At 40.9% G+C, this 21,581-nt stretch overlaps 1 protein-coding gene across 3 annotated transcripts in view; it reads right to left on the bottom strand.

Annotated features, from left to right (window-relative positions):
- The window catches only part of LOC106552911 (cyclic AMP-dependent transcription factor ATF-7), a 107,404-nt gene that overhangs the window by 11,298 nt on the left and 74,525 nt on the right, over positions 1-21,581 (bottom strand). For 2 of the 3 annotated variants that reach the window (XM_087710504.1, XM_087710505.1), the window contains exons 3-6: positions 15,004-15,100; positions 10,299-10,417; positions 1,982-2,116; positions 346-503 (exon numbers count right to left, since the gene is read on the bottom strand). In XM_087710504.1, the coding sequence (XP_087566630.1) occupies positions 346-503; positions 1,982-2,116; positions 10,299-10,417; positions 15,004-15,100 (509 nt within the window). Of the gene's footprint in view, positions 1-345; positions 504-1,981; positions 2,117-10,107; positions 10,271-10,298; positions 10,418-15,003; positions 15,101-21,581 lie in introns of those variants that run through there. The other variant, XM_014071317.2, reaches the window with a different exon arrangement.

Here is a 21,581-nt window from a genome sequence, read left to right as displayed (position 1 = left end):
CCACTGCTATGTGTGTGACCACACTGCGCATGCGCACGTGTCTCCCACATGTGCAGCAGAGACCCAAAAATGTGCTTGCTGGAGGGAGGCGGATGCACATGCGTGGTGGAGCTAAGCTGGGCGACGGCTCGTGTGCCCACAGAAAGGGCTTCACCTGCCACTAGGTTCACCATCACGGTCCCAAGGCATGTTTCCTTCTCTTGTGGCTATTTTTGGGCAATTATATATTCCACTGCCATACAGATTTGATACCAGAACACTTCAGGAGAAAATTCTACCTGACAAAATGCTCAATTCTAGGACTGAATTTAGGATGCATTCTCTTCCCTCAAAGTTCCTATTTACCCGAGCTGTCTGTTGGAAGGTGGAGCCTGGGTGATGACCGAGGTTGGAGAAGGAAGGGTTGGATGTAGGGGGTCATATCCCAAGTGCAGTGGCAGAGATCCAGGACGTACAATAGTTGGTGTAGGCGTAGAAATGATAATAGGTTTTGAAGTGCTCTCCTAAGAGAAATGCAGACAATCAGTGCCAAATTTCCACCACCACCATCCTTGTGTAATGCTATTAATTTTTGCTTTATTAACTTATTGATTACCTAATTACATTATATATCATATTACTGAGTATTATTGATGGAAACATGGAATGAAAAAAATACAAATAAGCACCCCTCTTCCCTAAGGCAGACCAAATAACACCATGCTAATTCCAAATATCTGATAGAGCCTATAAATATTGCATAAATGTAGTTTCAAAAATCCCAATTTTATCAAAAGGCAAGAGGTCCAAATCTTCTCAAGCCAGGAATCTACAGCCCTCTGTTTCATCGTGATCAGGATAATTATTAGAAGGATTGCTTGATTTAAGAAATGAGTCGAACAGATTTATTTATTTATAGCATTTAGTAGTCCTGCACCCAAAAAATAGTGTGAGATTTAATATCATGTTAACCCTATCAGGCACCTCACAAAATAGTGCAATAGTATGGAAAACATGGATGAATGTGATCTGCAGGCACATTGGTAGATTATAATAGGCAATTGGAACTCCCAAGGAAATATGAGAGCTATTTGGAATTCAAAAAGATGTTCATTAAAATTCAAATCCAAGCCTCAAATCTCTAGTAGCAACAACTTCAAGAGCAGGGATAAGCCACGTTCCCATAAATTTCATTTCTATTCTTCTGAGCTCTTTCCTGCTTTATGATTTGGTTCAGATCCATCGCTAGGAACGTGGAGTTGCCAGCAGACATGAAGCCAAGAAAGGACTGCATAAAGGAAGAGACTGGGGTGGTGATAATTTAAATTATTTCAGCATTTTTCATGCATCTGTCCCTGGCATGGAACTGCCAGTTCTTACACCCGGCATGTACAAAGAATCAAAAAATGGGCAGCAAGTCCAGCAGTCAACCAGTATTTGTAGGATTCAACTGACTAATACTTCTGAATCTCTTGCCTCTATGTTACTATTATCAGAAATAATTAGAGAGCTAATTTTGCTTTTGTTTTTATACAGAGGGCATCTTTTTCAAAATGAACAAAAGCCATTAAAAGCGGATTAAAATAATGCAGGTAGTCCTAGACTTATAGCAGTTCATTTAGTGACCGTTCAAAGTTACAACGGCCCTGAAAAAAGTGACTTATGACCATATTTCACACTTATGACTGTTGCAGCATCCCCATGGTCATGTGATATACATTTGGATCCTTGACAACTGGTTCATATTTATGACGGTTGCAGTGTCCTGGGATCATGTGATTTCCCCTTTTGTGACCTACTGGCAAGCAAAAACCAATGGGAAAGCCAGATTCACTTAACAACGATTGTACTAATATAACAACTGCGGCGATTCACTTAACAAATGCAGCAAGAAAAATCATGAAATGGGGCAAAACTCACTTTCTTGAAGTCTCACTTAGAAACATAAATTTTGGGCTCAGATGTGGTTGTAACTCGAGGATTACCTTTCCTGAAAGCTCACCTTCTCCTTAGGCTGTGGTGACTGTGGACTCCCTACTGGGCTGTCTGGAGGAGAAGAATCCACTTCGACAGGCTCTTCCTCTTTGATTTTGACATCCGGGGTAGAGGGAAGAGACATATCTAGAGGACCAGAACACTGTGGAAACACAAAATACATGTTTTAGCACATAGTGCCCAAAGCTACTGTGATGTGTTTGCAGATTTCTGCATGCACACCATCCACAAATATAGTTAGAAAAGCCTAGAAACACGGCTAGGCTACCGATGCTCGTGGCATTTTTTATAGCAATAACAATAGCACCTGTTCTGATCTAGGCTTCCCAAGGACATGAAGCAAACTCCTGGTCCCGACAAAAACCCCTTTTATTAATTTACTGTGAATTTTGCTCATTCACATCCAGCAAAATATTTTAAGGGGGGATTTACAATCACAGACCTTATCTGACTTGGAGAGCTGACAGGCCGATATCTGCAAAACTTGGCAAGGAGTTTCGGAGAGTCATGAACCAATTAAGCGAACTAATTGTCTCCTGCAAACTCCACTCCCTTTCGCTTCTCTTTTATTTCCTCTGGGAAGGGCCATTCATGGTCCACCTGTGGTCTTACTCCCAAATCGACCCCTGTTCTTTAGCTGTTCCCTTCATCTGGCAACTCTGCACATGCACACATTGGGACAGGCTCAAGCTGTTCGTCTGCCTCACTGATGTCTGACTCTAAGGCAGCTGATAACTGGCATACAGCTCTGGCCCCCTCTCTGCCTTCGACACACAGCCCACATCAGAGCCTACCCCAGACTCCAGGACTGGCCCATGTTCCTCCCCAACCTCCTCACTATCCAAATCTGCTGCCAGCTCTGCCGGCTGCTGGCGGGCCACAACAATACCGCTTCACAGTGCTTTACAGCCCTCTCTAAGTGGTTTTACAGAGTCAGCCTATTGCCCCAACAATCTGGGTCCTCATTTTACTGACCTCGGAAGGATGGAAGGCAGAGACAACCTTGAGCCTGGTGAGATTTGAACTGCCAAATTGCAGTCAGCCGGCGGTCCATAGAATTAGCCTGCAGTACTGCATTCTAACCACCTCAATTATCCCATTTTTCTGATGCTAATGTGGCTTTTTGGTCCAGAAAAGCTAATAATATACTATAGACTGCAGGATCCAATCTGAGTCGGTCATCGGGACCAAAGATTTATTCTTCCAAGCTTTTGGGATCATGCTGGAGCCCATCATCAGAGAATTTCTCTCTCTCTCTCCAGAATACTTGATCTGGGCTTTTCCATGCATTGTATTTACTAAAGACCGCCGTCGAGAATGGTCTTTAAGTGGGGTCCCTGGGCTGAAAAGTGCAGTGCAGATTATGTAAGCAGCAGTTTGTCCCCAAGGACGCCTGCTATTCTTCTTCGCATGAACGTCAGGTTAGATGTCTGCCTTAAATTGCTAAAACCTTATTAAACCAGGAAGGCAGCATTTTGGAGATCGTGTACATAACACTCTACAGGCAACCCTTTTTTCTTGTAAAACTTTGCGAATATAAAAATAAAAGCTGGAGGGCCTGCAGGCCACAAAAAACCGCCCCCCCCCCACTCATTCACAGAAGTGCTGGAATCCGCAATATAAGTCACTTTTGAATTACAGCTTGATTTATCAAAAGCCAACGAGAGAGCCATGTAAGTTATTACAAACCTATGACCAGGCCATTGTAATAAAACCCAACCATATGCCTGAGCCTGGCAGCTTGCCACCACACCTATTTTCATTTCAACAGCTCAGCATGGCCTTTTCCAATTTTTGTGAACAACAGCCGTCTATGCTCGTAGATCTCCAGGTCGTAGTATAGCAGGAAGGAATGGCACCGTGCACAGCAAAGCAGAAAGAGAAGTAGCACATTAAATAGTCTTGAAGCAATCAAAAGCAGCCTAATACCTCCTCAAGGCCTTTGATGGAGTTTGCCAAGGTGATAAAAGAAGGTATAATGAGCTGCTGGGAGGGGAAAAAGGCCAGGCGGCACAAAAAAGCTACTTTTCAATGTATTCAAGGCAAAAAATTGCTTTTAGTAGCTACCAAAGAAAACCAACAGGGGCAAACAGAGTAACAATTAATTAGACCATCTTTCTTTCCTTCTTTGTTTAGCAATCTGCTACTTGTCACCTCTTTTGTCTTATGCTGGTTACGTCTTGTGCATAATCTTCAGTTAAATGTTTCTTTAGAACCCTCTTCTATGCTGTAATGCACACTGTCAGGCATAAGAAACCAGGAAACCAAGGTTGTTCAAATCAGTAGAAGTTTATTCCATGCCATCTCTAGACAAGAATCTGAACTACTAACGGTCAAAGCAAGTTGGCAGGCGATAAGAGCCAACAGAATTCAAGGAGGGCTGGCTTTAGATCTCTCGTGGGTGTGATGGGAATCCAGACAGATGACATGCTTTACCTCTCCCTCTGGCTCAGGCTGGTCATCGCCTACACAAACTGTCATATTACATGCTGAATGTCAGACTTTGCCATCTCCGGGTTGTTTCTCCTTTAGCTTTTCATTTGTTTAACACAGGCCTAGTATGTTCCAGTTCAATCCTCTCTAACCAGGTACCCTGTAGAGCAGAGGTGACTAACCCCCGGTCTGTAGACCAGCACTAATCCATGGCATAGCAGTTAGACTTATATACCGCTTCATAGGGCTTTCAGCCCTCTCTAAGCGGTTTACAGAGTCGGCATATTGCCCCCAACAATCCGGGTCCTCATTTTACCCACCTCAGAAGGATGGAAGGCTGAGTCAACCCTGAGCCGGTGAGATTTGAACAGCCGAACTGCAGAACTAGCAGTCAGCTGAAGTAGCCTGCAGTACTGCATTTAACCACTGCGCCACCTCGGCATGCCAGCAACTAGGCCACACAAACAAACGAAGCCCCACCCGCAGGATGCAAATCCACACTCCCTCCAGTCTGTGAAAAAACTTTTCTCCATGGAACTGGTCCCTGGTGCCCAAAAGGTTGGGGGGCATTGTTCTAGAAGTATTGGGGCTATAAATAATTTTGGCTAATAATTCTGGGAGATATATTCCTAATATAACCAGAGGGCATCATCTTAGAGAAAAATTATAACTTTAAGCGTTTTCCCACTAGTCAAGGGGAGCTTTTCCCTAAGGCTGCTAGATAATGCCTTTTAACTTTCTGAAAAACTGATTGATTCCAAGCATTCAGATTTTGATGGTTTGCATGCAAAACACATATTCTACCACTGAACTTTCCCATTTGCTTCACTACTCCTGTAATTGAACAATTTCTGTAGAAATCAAAGAAAACGGCCATCACTGTGGATGATGACACCCAAGTGGGTGTCCGAAGTACTGAAACTCAAAGTCAGTTATTGACATTAATTACCTTAAGAACCAGGCTAATACATCTGTAAGTAATTACAGGCTTCTTAATTTCTAGTCACTCCTGAGAAACTAGGAATGTCATATTCTAAAAGTAGAGTATGAATCCAATCTCATATGAGGGTTAGCAATAGGAGGGTCACATTTAACCCTCTTGAAGGATGATGCCTCAGTTCTGCTCATCTACCAAATTAATGAGGCCATTTGAAACTAAAGTTAAAAGAACTGGAGCGTCTCCACATTTTTTTTTAAGCTGTTAAATTGCTCACTTTAAAGAAGTGGAGCTTCCAAAGCATCCAGAATTCCCAGTCAGCATTTTTAGGTTGAGGATATGCAAAAAATGTAATTAGGGAATCATTCAGTAGACGAATCATTGCTGAAAACATCCACCAGGAAGCATCAAGTTTTCTGTGAGAAGCAGCAGGTGTCAGAGAAACAGCTGAACTGGCTACTATCTTTCAGAAGAAAGTACCAAGTATAAGAAGCACCTTTTTCCCCTCAAAAAAGAGGATGAAAATCTGGGTGTGTCTTATACACCGAAAACAGCATTTTTGGCCTCCTGAAACCCCCCCCCCCTTTGCAAAAATGGACATGCAGAGGGTTTGGGGGGCTTGCAAAGAGCTCCCAAGGGCTGGGGAGGCCAAAAAAGAGCAAAAAATGGGCCATTTTTGCTACTCCCAGAGCCCAGGAGCACTCTACAAGCCTCCCAAAGCTCTGCATGCCCCCCCCCCTTTTTTTTTCAAAAAATGAGGCCTGTAGAGTGCAAAAACATTTTTTTTTAAATTTACCTCTTCAAAATCATGGTGTGCCTTATACTCCAGTGCGTCTTATAGTCCGAAAAATATGGTACTTTATTGGGTTTCTGTAAGATAAAATGGAGGTGCTATCCACCCTTTTAACCTGGCATCCCGTCTAAAAACAAGGACTGGTTTTAAAAAGAGGTCTCGGCACTGAGGAGTGAATGAATATGGAGCTTCTCCATATGACTCGTCTTGACCCAGGAGATGAGTCACCCATCCGTCTGGAAATACCCCAATCTTTTTCAACTATAAAGATCATCAACATCTCTTAGCTGGAGCTACCCAGAAGAAGAAGCAACACCCTCCCCTCCCCTATCAATTTACATACATACGCAAAGTAAAACTACCACCAGCAACTGGACTCGATTTAGCCAAGCGTTTAAAGTATCCCGTGAATGTAGCGGGCAAAATCCACCAAGTTTTCTAAATAGGAAACCAGCTGGAATTAACAATCCAGGCAAGCTCTATTCTTGGAGGAGTAATTCCTTCAGCCTGCCTGAAACCAGCCAGGCTTGGAACTGCTGCAGGCTCTTGCAGAAGGTTGGAAATATTAAGGCTGAGTCATATATTTAACTAGGAGGAAGGGGAGACAAACTTCACCAAATTAAGAGTCGCCGTGGTAGCTATTTTAAAAAGTCCAGCAAAAAAAGTCCATGGGTGGTCTAAACGCATAAAGTGTTTGGCTATAAAACAAAACTTCAAATTAAAAGCTAAAATTAAGATTCCAGGCTGCCACACAATTTTTAAAAGACAAGGAACTCAGACAGACGCAAAAGAATGGCTCAGTGGGAACAGCAAGGCAGCAATTTAGCAGGCAAGATAAGGATTTCATTAAGAGACCTGTGGCGGTTTATTTATATTAAAAAGCATAATACGAGACATAAAGAGATCAAGGGTTGCTTAGTGTCTTGTTCTGGCTTGGCCTAATCCTATTTTAAATTCTTATTTAATAAATAATTCAATTTGAATGTTCCCTGTTTTAAGGTTTATTAGAGAAAGAGGGAGGGAAAGTGCAAACTCACGCAAGCAAGCGTTTGGAGGGTACCTCTTCCAAGAGCAGAATAAGATACAGATGATTTAATAAAGAAAAATATGAAAAATAAAATATAGATATATGTGTTCCAGCCAAGCATCTCCTTCCAATGCTTTGGAAAAAACTCATGAAATCATGAAATCTATTCTTCAACATTTCTTTCATTACTGTACTGACAGGGGCTTCCATGAAATCTGACTTTAGCTATGGCTGGGATACAAAGCAGCACTGAGACAATACAATTTTTTCCTCTCCTTTAAATCTTATCTTGAATCAAACAAATGCCTAAGATGGAGTGTTATAGCAGGTGGCAGCACCCAGATCTTGCCTGATCTTCAGAAAGCAAAACAGATTAGGACCTCATTTGTGTTAATCTGGAGGCCACCAGAAAATCCTAGAGCTCTAAAGTAGATTAGGAACTTGGAACAATATCCAAGAAAATGACCATGGCATGCTAGTGACTTCAATAAATGACTACCTAACTACAATAGATGGCATATCAATCTAGTAACTTTGGTAAACTCAAGTGAGCTTTTCACATATAGCTAATTCTCAGGTTACAACAATTGGGAAAGCGACGTGGGTCGTAAAGAATAATTATCAGATGACTAGATCACTTAGCAAGGACAAGCCCAACAGTTCTGGTTGCTGTCAAAGGTTGTTATGATGACCCTGAGGATGTTATACAAAGATTTCACGTGACTGTGATTTGCGACCTTCCCTGCTGGCTTCCCCATTGACCTAGCTAGTGGGAAGCTTGCAGGAAAGGACACAAATGTTGTTCACATGACTGTGGGATACTGCAACTGTCATAAGTACAAGCCAATTGCCAAGTGACCAAATTGTGATCACATGATTCTGGGGCACTGTGACAGCCAGAACTTTGAATATTGATTATAAATATTCAATATTTATAGGTTATAAATATAGATGCTATAGGGCACTACACACCAGAACAACTAGACACAAGGACAGTTTTTCGCCCAAATGCCATCACTCTGCTTAACAACTAATTCTCACAACACTGTCAAACTATTTACTAAGACTATATTACTATTATTCTTCTCATCCTTCCTATTACCAATCCTCCCACCTATGACTATAACCATGTAGCTTGTATTTTTATGATTTATATTTTTCTATTTGTTTCCTAGTATGATTTGATTTCTTATTAGTAACCTATGACTATCACTAAGTGTTGTATCTTATCATTCTTGATGAATGTATTTTTTTTCTCTTTTTTCCCCTTTTATGTACATTGAGAGCAAAGACAAATTCCTCCTGCATCCACTCACATTTGGCCAATAAAGAATTCTGTTCTGTTCTATTCTATTCTAAATACCTTTCATTGAACTTTAAATGGTTGCTGAATGGTCAGTAAGCATGACTACCGTACATTTTTAATAATACTAATTATACATATTACTGTTAGCCAAAATAATTGATCAAGTTCTCCCCTCAGAGAAAGAGAGAGATTGAAAATTCTGACCTCATGGAAAACTCTGACAGGATTGTTCTTCCCAGAGATCCATGTTTGAGTTTCTGGTATTTTGGAAAAGGTTTGAATAAGTAAGGGAACACCAATGCCACTCTATGAAGTCTTTATTGGATTATTTATTTAATTTATTTCTTGATTTGTCAAATGTACTGTATATAGTTGCCCATCTCACGACTGGGCATTGTACAACAAAAGCGAAACAATAAAAATACATTTTAAAATAACCCTACGAATAAGGAACACATATGTAACTTGGGAGACTGTTTAAAAACCCAGACAAAAACAGAGGCATCTTGCAAGCTCCTGATCCTAAGGGATCCCCAGGCCTGTAGGAAAAAGACACATCTTGAGATATCTCTGGAAGGCCAATAGGGTTGGGGCTATTCTCATTGCAGGAGAGATGGTGTTTCAAAGGACTGCTACTATGTCAGAAAAGGCTCCTCTCCTGGTCCTGTCAGATGGAACTTCTTAGCAGACGTGCCCTTCCTGCCTGACCTGATGGGGTTGGTAGATGTGACTGGGAAGAAGTGGTCCCTCAAGTACCCTGTAGGGCTTTAAAGCAGGGGTTCCCAACCCCCGGACTGTGGCCCACCATTAGGCCATGACCTATTCACAACTGGGCCACATGAGCGGTGGGCAAGCATGCAGCCCAACCTGCACAAGCAATGGAGGAAGGTGCATGTGCACACATGCGTGCAGCTTAACTTGTGCAAGTTGAGTTGTGTGCGTGTGCATACTGGCCTGCCGCTTACATGGCCCAGTTTCCCTTTCCCCACCGCCAGGTTGCCAAGCCACAAAGGTTGGGGACCACTGCTTTAAAGGACAAAACCAGCGCCTTGCATTGAACCTGGAAGCAAACTGGCAATGTAGCTCATGGAGCAGAGGTGCAATGTGTTTCGCTCTAGGGATGCCCATAGCTACCTACCTGATAGACCAAGGGTCCGTGGCCTGTCTGGAACTGGGTCATGGAAATAGTGGGTAAGTGCGTGTGAAGCTCCATTTGTGCACCCACTTGTGTGGAACCATCATCCCTTCTCCTCCCCCACCTGTTTGTCCACAAAGCCGGAAAGGTTGGGCACCATGTCATAGACCAGTGGTAGTCAACCTGGTCCCTACCCCCCACTAGTAAAGTTACTTTCCTACTTTATAAATCATTATTACTGTGGAACCTGTGGGCGGTTAGAAAATTTTATTACTAACAGAGATACAAAAGTGGGCGGTAGGTATAAAAAGGTTGACTACCCCTGTCATAGACAAATACGTAGCTTTGGATCGTTTTCCTCAATAAATAAACAAATATAATGCTTTCAACTTATTTGTTTAATTGGGTCCCCCACCACCCCATTTTAGGACATATGTGGAAAATAGATGTCCTAAGTCATATTTATGCAGAAATATTTAAAAAATCAAAATAATTCACATACTTTTAAGCACTACTTTACATGCATGACACAGGCCGCCGACTTTGCCTTGTTGGTTGCCCTCTTCATGGTTAAGTGTGGCTCCTTGCCTAACAAAACCTAAATCCTCCCTGAGCTGGCCATATTTCTTGATACAGATGAGGGCCCTCATGTTGCTCGACACTTTAGTAAGAACAAAGAACTTTGCCTCTTGCCTTTTTCTCATCGTCTTCTGAGGCTTTCTTGAATTCATGTTCAAATGAGCTCGCCAACTCGTTGAAGAGACCCACTTCCTCACAATTCTTCAGAAAACGCGTTGGTGTTGGAGTTTGATCTGTTTGGCAAAGGAGAGAAAAAGGCAGTAAGAAATATGTGATTGAAGTCCATGATTCATCCCACAGAATGTGCAGCCAGGATATTAATTTATAGCACAGTTTTGTAACAATGCAGTTATCATGCTATAACGTTTGGATTCCATTATTCAGGGTGTGTGTGTGTGTGTGTGTTCATCCTCCTCCTGTCCAGAGCATATTGGGCAGAAAATGTTTCAGTCATGTATTAATATAAAATATAATTCTATGTATTTTACATTGGTATGTGATATTGAACCTGTAACAGAGCTAGGAAAACATATGTATAAATGAATTGCAGTTTTGGAGGACTGTAATGCAGTAGGAAGTAGAAAGGGCTGGTCAAGACCTGAACGAATGAGGGCATTTAAAAAGATAAGAGCAGGATAGCTTAGAAATAGCAAATGCAGATGGACTATATTGTAATAGGAAGGGGAGATCTTACATTAGGAGCATATGAAAGTCCAAGACATTGTACTGCTCTGAATGGTGCTGGGATATGAAGTTCTGCTTTAGAAGTTCTCAGGAAGATGCCTAAGTGTGCATGTATAGATGCTTCTAAAAATATCAAGAAGAATGAGGAAAGAATAAAAAATCTCTTATCTTATCCAAAAAGTGAGACATGAAAAGAACATCCCATTTATGAGGAGCTTTAATCCCTTTTTCTAATAAGGAAAAGAGGGAGCGAGGGAGGTAGAGTGAGGGGAGGGATGGGGAGGGAGGGAGAGAGAGAGGGAGGGAGGGAATGAGAATCTCTATCTCTGTGGGGAACTTCTGCTCTTATCCCTCTCAGAACCTCCTTCTTGACTTGCTCTTCCTTGCCAGGTGTTATCATATCAATGGTCTAAAAAGAAGAGAGCCAGTTCTCTTTCCCAATTTACAAAAGCCTTCCCTTCTTGGCTGTGTCCGGCTAGATTTTTGCTAGACGCAGAAAAGCCACTTAACACAAACATCAGCTTTTTCATTTCTGCTTCGGCATGGCTGTTTTAGATTTGCTTGCAGGGTTTACATTTACAGTGGTACCTTGATACTCGACTACTTCAGAACTAGTCAAATTTGGTACTCGACACATTTTGATGCAAAAATGTTTTCCAGTACTCAGTGTTCGTTTAGTACTCTATGCACAACATTAGGAAGAGGGGAATGGCTGCTGAGAACAGACAGGAAGAAAGTTGGCCATGCTGAAAAGGTCGTTGACATAAGAAAATGGACAGAGAGAAAAATATTCCCAGCTGAAAGAGTCACGTGATAAGTCATGTGGTTTGTTTGGGACTTGTTCCTTTTTAATACTTGTCGCACCAATTAGTGATGTGTACCGAGATACCACTGTATATGAGGCAGTAAAATAAATTTTTAAACATGTTCGGTGTCAAATGGGATATGTTTTATGATTTGAATTCTACATATTTGAATTGTTTTCTTCTTTTGCTTCATTAAACAGAAGAAAAGAGAACTGCATATAAAGCACTGAAGCCATTAATGGCCGGCCTCTGAAATGCTGGCTCAGCATTTTGAATTTTTAGAATCTTTTTTTTTCACTTTTCAAATGAAACTGGACATGCTGCATCCATCCAGCCACAAAAGAATGGGATATATTCTGACTTTGATGTTGGCCCACTGTTCCCACCTCTTATTGGGACATGTTAATAGGCTGGCTGATACGAGCAAGCCCAGGATCTCAGGAGCAGCTTTTATTTGTACTTTACGTTATTTGGTGGTGGAGGCAGAAACTTGATTTGATGTCATTGCTAGGGGAGGCACGCATGAACTGATGTCTGCAAAGGCAAAACAGGAGCTTTGAGTGATTCATCTACTTAATCAAAAGCTGCAATAAGAGAATAGAATAGAATTCTTTATTGGCCAAGTGTGATTGGGCACACAAGGAATTTGTCTTCCGTGCATAAGCTCTCAGTGTACATAAAAAATACACTCATCAAGAATCATAAGATACAACACTTAGTGATAGTCATAGGATACTAAATAAGCAATCAAAATTAAATAAAACAATATAAATCGTAAAGATACAACCAACAAGGTTATAGTCATAAGTAGAAGGAGATAGGTAATAGGAAGGATGAGAAGAATAATATACGGTCTTAGTAAATAGTTTGACAGTGTTGTGGGAATTAGTTGTTTAGCAGAGTGATGGCATGTGGAGAAAAAACTGTCCTTGTGTCTAGTTGTTCTGGTCTGCAATGCTTTATAACGTCGTTTTGAGGGTAGAAGTTGAAACAATTTATGTCCAGGATGTGAGGGGTCTGTAGATATTTTCACAGCCCTCTTTTTGACTCGTGCAGTATATAGGTCCTCAATGGAAGGCAGGTTGGTAGCATTGTTTTTTCTGTAGTTCTATAGGAATCAACGACAGGGAATTCTGTGAAACAGTCACTGTGTGTATCACAACACACAACCTGGTAGACATCAGTGTTAAAGAACTATATGTATGTATATAGATTTTTTGTAATTGATCTATTAGGTATTTACTGGGTGCAAGCGCTAAAGGGCACTCTCCTCTGTCCATCCCCAATGCTCTTATCCTCTTCTACAGTATATGCTCTATTTGCCTAGCAATCCCTTCATATGTCAGGAAAAAATAAGCCCTCAAAGCATGCTTTCTATTATTGTTATAATTTACTAAAAAATTGATCAGACTAAGTATGGTTAGCAATCCCCACAAAACCGATTTACAACCATTCATTTAATGACCATTTGAAGCTATGAAGGCACTGAAAAAAATGACTTACAACAGGTCCTTGTATTCATGACTGCAATGTCCTGTAGGTCACATGATCAAAAATTTTGGCCCCTGGCAATTGGCATGTATTCACAACATTTGCAGCATCCTGGGATCATGTGATCGCTATTTGCAATCTTCCCAGGAAGCTTCCGACAAGCAAAGCTTATGGGGGAAGCTGGATTTGCTTAATGGCTGTGGCAAAAAGGCCATAAAATTGGGCGCGACTCTCTTAATGACTGCACTGTTAGAGGAAAAAAGTCCCAATAATGGTTATACGTTGAGGGCTACCTGTTGTAGTTCTTCTTACATAATGCTTCAAAATGATTATAGCAAAACAAAATTTTAAAAAAGGACCAGGGAGATTATGCCCCCCCCCCAAAAGAATTAATCCTCGATTTCAGTTCTTATAGTACGTCTACCGTGTTTCCTCAAAAATAAGACTGGGTCTTATATTTATTTTTGCTTCAAAAGACGCACCAAGGCTTATTTTCTGTCTGGGTCTTATTTTTGGTGAAATATAGTACTAAATGCATCTGTCTGATGATCTTAACTGGGGCTTATTTTGGGGGGATGGGGCTTATATTATGAGCATTCTGAAAAAATCATGCTAGGGCTTATTTTCTGTCTGGGTCTTATTTTTGGGGAAACGGGGTACCTGTCAGAGGAAACAATATTGGCTTATTAGTGTCGACTTGCTGCAAGTATAGTTAGAATAATTTTCAATATTTTTATTTTAAGCAAGAATGAAAGCACTTTTCCCTGTCAAAGCCGCAGTAGCAGAAGAAACCGCAGATGTGCCTTTCTAAGGGATGCAGATGAAGGAACCAAAATATGCAAGGACAGCCTGCCTAAAGGAAAAAACTGTTTAACTAACACTGTTTTTCTCTATCTAGCACTCTTCAGGTATGTCGAGACTGCAACTCTCTATGTTCTAGCAATAGCAATAGCAGTTAGACTTATATACCGTTTCATAGGGCTCTCAACCCTCTCTAAGCGGTTTACAGAGTCAGCATATTGCCCCCAACAACAATCCGGGTCCTCATTTTACCCACCTCGGAAGGATGGAAGGCTGCGTCAACCCTGAGCCGGTGAGATTTGAACAGCCGAACTGTAGAACTGCAGTCAGCTGAAGTAGCCTGCAGTGCTGCATTTAACCACTGCGCCACCTCGGTTCTCAGCCAACATGGGAGAAAGAGATGTCTTGGAATGATTTTTCTTCTCCATTTGAGACTATAACCAAGACAATTTCTTACAAGATCTGTAGCCTGTCAGTCTTATTTTTAAAAGATCTCAATACAATTGATAGACTTCTCTATGTTACATGCCCTGCTGCCAGGAATAGTTTCCTCAAACCTGTGCATATTAGGAGAGATTAGTCTGGGCTTTGTAAATGCCTTCCCAGCAAAGTGCTAGGTGAGGTTTCAAATGTATTAAGTGATCACCTAACACTTAAGAAAACTGACGCCTGGGAGTAGAAAAGGAAGCTGGGTTGTCAACTATGGTTTGTCACCCTGAAATTACACAGGACGTGTTAAAGAATGGACTGTAAATCTTTCACATTTAAGGCACAACATCGGACACTTCTGTATTACATAAAAAGGCAGAGATATATTTAGTAGCCTGCCTGCCTGCCTGCCTGCCTGCCTGCCTGCCTGCCTGCCTTCCTTCCTTCCTTCCTTCCCTCCCTCCCTCCCTCCCTCCTTCCCTTGATTAACTGAAGTCTGCAAAACAGGTGGAACAAATAATACCTAGAGCATCCAGCTCCTATTATCAATCTTACAATAGGCTGTAGAAACCATTTCCCTTTAAATTGATCTGGAACATGGCACATACCTGCTATGATGACGGAATCTGTTCTGGAAGGACCGAATTTCAATGTCATCTCATGCTTGAGTTTATGAACAGCCAGATGATCTTCATTGGTAAATCTCTGGAATGAGACAAGTACATGCATTTTTATCCTAGAATTTTACATTCTGCAGCAGGATTAGGGTTGGGAAAGAAAAGCCTTAAGATAGAGGCTATAATAAAATATCTAAAGTGTGTGCTAAACAAAACAGAGCACGACAGATTGTGAGATAAGTGCTGTGCAAACACAATCTCTCTAAATTGAAAAGGGGGGGGGAACCATAACATGCAGCACTGTCAGCTAACAGAAGGAAATGGATTTAATAATCAAAATTTTTAAAAAAGGGGCAGGGGGAGGCAAGTGTGTAGTTACTGAAACTCAACTAGGAAACATGTATTGCTTTCTCTGCAGTACCCTGCAAAATGTGTCAATTTTGTTATTGACTAATGGAGAGAGAAATTATTTACTACTGGCAATGGAGGTGGTGGGAAGGATCAGCTAATGGTTTGAGTTGTGCCAAACAGAGCTGGCATCTACAAGGTGATTTGATCCCGCCGTTTATGAAACACGGCAGAACTAAGCTGGCCCAAGATCTTTATTCTAATGGATGCAAACACAGAGAAATGCAGCAACTCAATCATTGCTCCCAGTGAATAATGGCCTGCATATCTTTTGTGCCAGAATATGCTATGTTGCACCTGCAGCGTGATTACAAGAAGAGATTAAGCATAGCTGGTCTCGGGGACCTTGGTAGCAAACATGGACACCCTCCCCTACCAAGGCCTCAAGGCTACAAGGATGTATCATATAGTCCCGGTAGGGCTTCTAGGCAATTTAAAAATGTTGATTAATCCTCTGCGTTTTAGTTACCCATTGAAATTCTGTAAAAACAGTTCTCTCTGCAGAACTGAAGAAAGGAAACAAACAACAGCTATCTTTGTTAGAGAAAGATACCGTATATTGTATTCCATTTCCTACTACAGTAAATGCACAAAACCCAGCAGTTTTCTTGTTTCAAAAGAAAATTAAACGTTTTGTTATTTTCACTTAGTTGATAAAACTTAAAATGCCATCTTCACCACAGCAATACAGAGTAGTTGTTCCATAGCTATCAAGTGCCAGGACAAATCAGTACTGTACAGATAGTCTTTGACTTACGACCACAATTCAACCCAAAATTTCTGTCCTGAGTGAGACATTTGTTAAGTGAGTTTTGCCCCATTTTATGACCTTTCTTGCCTCAGTTGTAAAGTGACTCACTGCAACCATTAAGTTAGTAACACGCTTGTTAAGTGAATCTGGCTTTCCCATTGACTTTGCTTGTCAGAAGGTCACAAAAGGTGACCACGTAACCCAGGGACATTGCAACTGTTATAAGTATGAACCAATTGCAAAGCATCTGAATTTGGATCACATAATCATGGGGATGCTGCAAAGGTTGTAACTGTGGAAAGCCACTACTCAGAACAAAGTAGTAACCCCACACCGAACTGAAACTATATTCCAATGTCCCATTTATTATATGTTCTTTCTGGTCTAGATTCTGAAAAGGGGGAAAATTGCTTCTGAGTTAATTGAGTGACAGCAAGCATGACTCTCTCTCTCTCTCTCTTTTGGACAATGCTCCAGAAGCAGTTCGCTGCTGCTGCCGTTTTCTGGAATGCTTTTAAAAAAAACTCTAGTCCAGCCAAGATATGCTCAAAGCGAAGTAAAAGGGTATTAGCTATGCAAGTATTAAAAGCAGTTTAATACCCTTGTGAGCTAAAAATCAGGATCCATGCTTTACTCCAGATCCTGCTCTATGCCAGGGGTGTGAAATGGCGGCCTGTGGGCCAGATGCATCATGTGCAGGCCACGCCCACCTCAGCACCACGAATGGGGAAAACGCTGTGAAACTTCACATGAGGGCAATATGAGACTGTGGCTTTGACATCCGTGCTCTAGGTGGCTACCACTACCCGAGAAGCCATACTCATTTACTTCAAGAATGAAGCAGATTATAGGTAGTCCTCAATTTATGACCATTCATTCAATGATTATTTGAAGTTATAATGACTGATCCCTGTAGTTATGGCCATTGCAATTCTCTCACAGTCACATGATCAAAATTCAACTGCAGGGGGTGCTTGAATTCCCCCCCCCACATACACACACTTGTCTCCCCCTCATCTCTGCCCTTTTGGATCCTTTGTATTCTCTCACATACCCCTACAGTCTCCCTCCTGCTACTGGCCTGGGATCCAGATGTTCTGTGGCGATGCAGCCCTGGGATGTTCAGGATGAACGCAGCAGGGTAGCAAAGTGACATCTGAGGAAGGGAGCCTGACAGGCCTGGCCAGGAAGGGGGCAGCGAGATGGTGAAGCAAAGTACTGTCGGTGTAAGGCAATAGCAGTAGACTTATATACTGCTCCACAGTGCTTTGCAGCTCTCTCTAAGCGGTTTACAGAGTCAGTAAAATAATCCAAGAATCTGAATCATTTTACTGACCTCTTGGAAGGATGGAAGGCTTAGTCAACCAGACAGGATTGAACCGTTGGCAGATTTAGCCTGCAATACTGCATTCTAACCACTGTGCTACCACGGCTCCGAGTGAAGTTGGAGGCTGTGTGGGAGGCAATGTTTGGGGTGGCAGGAGACTGGAGGAAGTGAAGAGACATGGGCTTCCCAGAGTTGTTCATGATGGAAGCTCTCCTGGAAAATCAGCCTGTCTTTCAATTCACTCTGCTGTATATTTATTTTGTGATTTGAACCTCATTTATTCTTAGACAAACCACATCAATGGACTTCCTTCATATTAGTCACTCACATTTGCACAACATTCAATCCACATTTGTCACCCATTCATTTTGATCCTATCTTTTCCTGTTTACTCATGCAAACTTAATTCAATCATTTCCACCTCTATTCAATTTCCCTTTATGTTTGTCCTCACATATCCAACTTTCACTTCCATGTAGCAAATTGGGCAGAAACATACTTCTACACTCATTTTTTTCTTATTTTGGCAAATATTTGTTTCAAACTAAGTACTATTCAATGCTCTTTTACCAATATTTGCATAATGTTTTCTATCAAACTACCCCTCTTCAGTAAAATTTCTATTGACTTTGTACATTATTGTACATTGCTACAGCTGTTCATTTTATTATTCATTGCCCAGTCCAAAGTTATTCTGGTACCCAAGTAATGTTTGCAGCAGAAAAAAAACTATTTATTATTCTTTGTTTAGAAACAAGAATAGTTTCCTGACCAAGAGGAATAACAATAAGCCATTATGATGCCTTGAATTGAGTTTAAAAACATAAAATGGTATCTCCTAACCCCCCCCCCCAATTCAGTACTTCACAACTGAATGGGCATCTAAAGAATTTTCATCACAACTCAGCCATCAAACCATTGAATTGTATCACTGCTCTAAACAGAGTTAGAGGAACATCCAGCAGAAAAAAAATATGTATGGCTTCATACTATGTAATTACCGACATGAATATTTTGCTAACTGAAGTAAAATATGCAGTATGATTGCTGCATTATTTATTGCACAGTTGAATTCATATGGTTGGTGAAGTTCTTCTATTAATTCTGGGAATTTGCCTTGGGAGCTGACCCTGGTCCTACCTTGCATTAACTACTTTACCTGGGAAAGAGATATCTGTTCTTATATTCATGCCACACATCCTTATATCAGCACTGCAAAAAGAAAACACACACCTTTGTTCTACAATACTTTGATAGGGTTTTAGTAGCTTTACAAACAGATTCAGCTGCTTTCTAATTAATGCCAAAACCTGGAGGCAAAATGTAACATTTCAGCTCTAAATCATTTGTCTGCATACAGAAGGCAAAGTGATGGAACATAAAATGGAAAGGATAGGAATTGGAACTACAGAATCAGTATTTTTAATCTCTCTCAAATTTGCCACTTCCAAACTTTGGACAGGCTTTGTCAGGCATGGGCTGAGGGAATAATATCTCTGCCAAATTTTGTAATAATATTAGAAAACTGCAATGGCTAGCATTTCACTTCTATGCAACATAAAAGCACAGTTTGCATTGGGTTTGATAACCCTAAACATGCGCTCTCCGCTTCTATTTGCATATAAAATACTCAGTTTGAGGAAACCATAGGACATCAAAGCTATTTCACTTCTCAAGCCTCTCTTATAAAGTTATAGGGATTCCTTCAATATATGTATATGTGAATTGGTTCCAAGTGACAGAATATATTCAAAGCCACTAATTACTATTATATATTCAATACAAATATACTCCAAAAGAGAAAGTCTGAAATACAGATAAGTATCTTTTGCTAGAATAAAGCTTCTGCATGTGAAAAGCAGTACTTCTCAGACTAATGTTTGTTAACATTACTCTCCTTTCTCTGAGAATGGTGCTTTCTTTTCAAACTACTAGCATTAGATATATATAAAGTAGTATTTCCATCTATGCCACAGAAAAAGAAGACAGAATTGGCCCAATGTATTGTCAATATCGATTCAGGTGGAGACAATTGCTTTGTTTATTGTTGCATAGTAAACTTATGGTTTCTGACCTGCAAAGCCTTATGAGATATTTGGGTCAATTAAATAGTATCTGGTTTACCTGTTTATGTGCTATGGGAAGTCTATGACGATAAACATCAAATACATAAGAGAGACCATAAATGTTTTCAAGCCAGGAAAGCTGAATGTCACGTATTTAGTTACAGTAATAGATTCCCTCTATGAACTAAATTTGTGAATCAATATTCAGTTTTTATTTTATTACATTTTCTTTAATAACTTTTAAATCTCTTTTTCTTATCATCTACCCCATAAATTTGATCAATTTCAATGCTCTCAATTTACTGTCTGTATCCCTTCAGCCATTATCAATCCATGATACCTACAATATTGTATATTCTTTTCTGGACCAGAAGATAATATCAATGTTGAGCTATGCTGTGCTGTCCTATAATTCAGAACATTCCATTTCCCCAATGCTTCCAGAAAGTGGTGTGAAACATTTGACAAGGAAATGCACAAATTTTCTTTCTTTCTTTCTTTCTTTCTTTCTTTCTTTCTTTCTTTCTTTCTTTCTTTCTTCTCCCTCCCTCCCTTCCCTTTTTATTATTTCTTGTTGTAATTTTTCAGCACCAATGCTCTCAAATCACCATTGTGCTCCCATGTCCTTTATTTTTGTTAATGCCTTCAAGTCAGTGGTTACTCCTGGAGACAGTCCAGACTGGTCCCTGCAGTTTCCCTGACAAAATTTCAGAAATGGCTAGTCGTTGCCTCTTTCCTAGGGCCGAGAGAGAGAGACTGGCCCAAGGTCACCAATCTGGCTTTGTGACCAAGGCAAGAGTAGAACTCATAGCCTCCTAGTTTCTATCACGATGCCTTAACCATTATACCAACAAGTCCTTAGAGGCCAAATAATAAATGTAGCTCCTGGACGCAAACAGATCAGTCAAAGAAAGACCGAACAGGAGGTCTATTTCAGTTTTCTCAGAGTAAAACTAATCTATTATTTCTTGCTTCTGCATAAATGACAATGTAAGTAAGAATTAGGGTTAGATATATTTGCCTGCATTAAATTCCAACCAGAAAGCAACTCTCATAGTAAAGTTCATAATGTTGTCAGAGATAATTCCAGTGATAATTATGGCACTTCTCAGAGCTGTTAACTTGTATTCAGGTGTACTCTTTTCATTTCCTCCACATAACAATCAAAACAGCAATCTAAAAGTATAGAATTTACTACAATATAGTGTTAGTTTAGGTATTCAAGGCCCTTTGAGAAAATAAAAATGGTTAATATATGGTGTTTGGGAAAGGATTCAGCCACTGTTTCCATGCTGGTGATGATTACTGCCTGCTTTTAACACGAGAGAGATAATTTGAGCTTTTATTGTGATTGATTTTCATTGATGCTGATATTTATTTAGTCCTTTTATGCAGGATCTGGGCTTCATTGTTAATTGTTTTGCATATATCGCTCTAAGTTTTGCTTCATACTTAATCTTGTATGCTCAAAGAATCTGCCAGAAGATAACCATGCAGACATAATGGTATTTTACTTAGAAAAAAGTCATCTTTGATGATAGGGGGAGAAATTTTAGCCCCCTCAGAGAGGGCCCGCAATCTGGGCATCCTCCTGGATACGCGGCTTAGTTTAGAAGAACACCTGATGGCCGTGACCAGGGGGGCTTTTTACCAGGTTCGCCTGGTACGTCAGTTGCGCCCCTTTCTGGATCGGGATGCTCTGTGCACAGTCACCCATGCCCTCGTCCTTTCTCGCCTGGACTACTGTAACGCTCTCTACATGGGGCTGCCCTTGAAGAGCACCCGGAAGCTTCAACTGGTCCAGAATGCGGCTGTGCGGGTTGTCATGGGGGCACCCAGGTACTCCCATGTTACACCCCTTTTAGGCGGCCTGCACTGGTTGCCGGTTGTCTTCCGGGTGCGATTCAAGGTACTAATTATGACCTTTAAAGTGCTCCATGGCTTAGGCCCAAGGTACCTGCGAGACCACCTACTGCCACCGGTAGCCTCCCATCGTCCAGTGCGATCCCACAGAGTT

This window comes from Thamnophis sirtalis, unplaced genomic scaffold (assembly GCF_051295495.1).
Source record: "Thamnophis sirtalis isolate CommonGarterSnake01/CBP01778 unplaced genomic scaffold, rThaSir2_p1.2 scaffold_3, whole genome shotgun sequence".
Taxonomy (NCBI): Eukaryota; Metazoa; Chordata; class Lepidosauria; order Squamata; family Natricidae; genus Thamnophis; species Thamnophis sirtalis.
The sequence above is the reverse complement of the archived record's forward strand: the minus strand, read 5'-3'. Positions and strand labels throughout refer to the sequence as shown.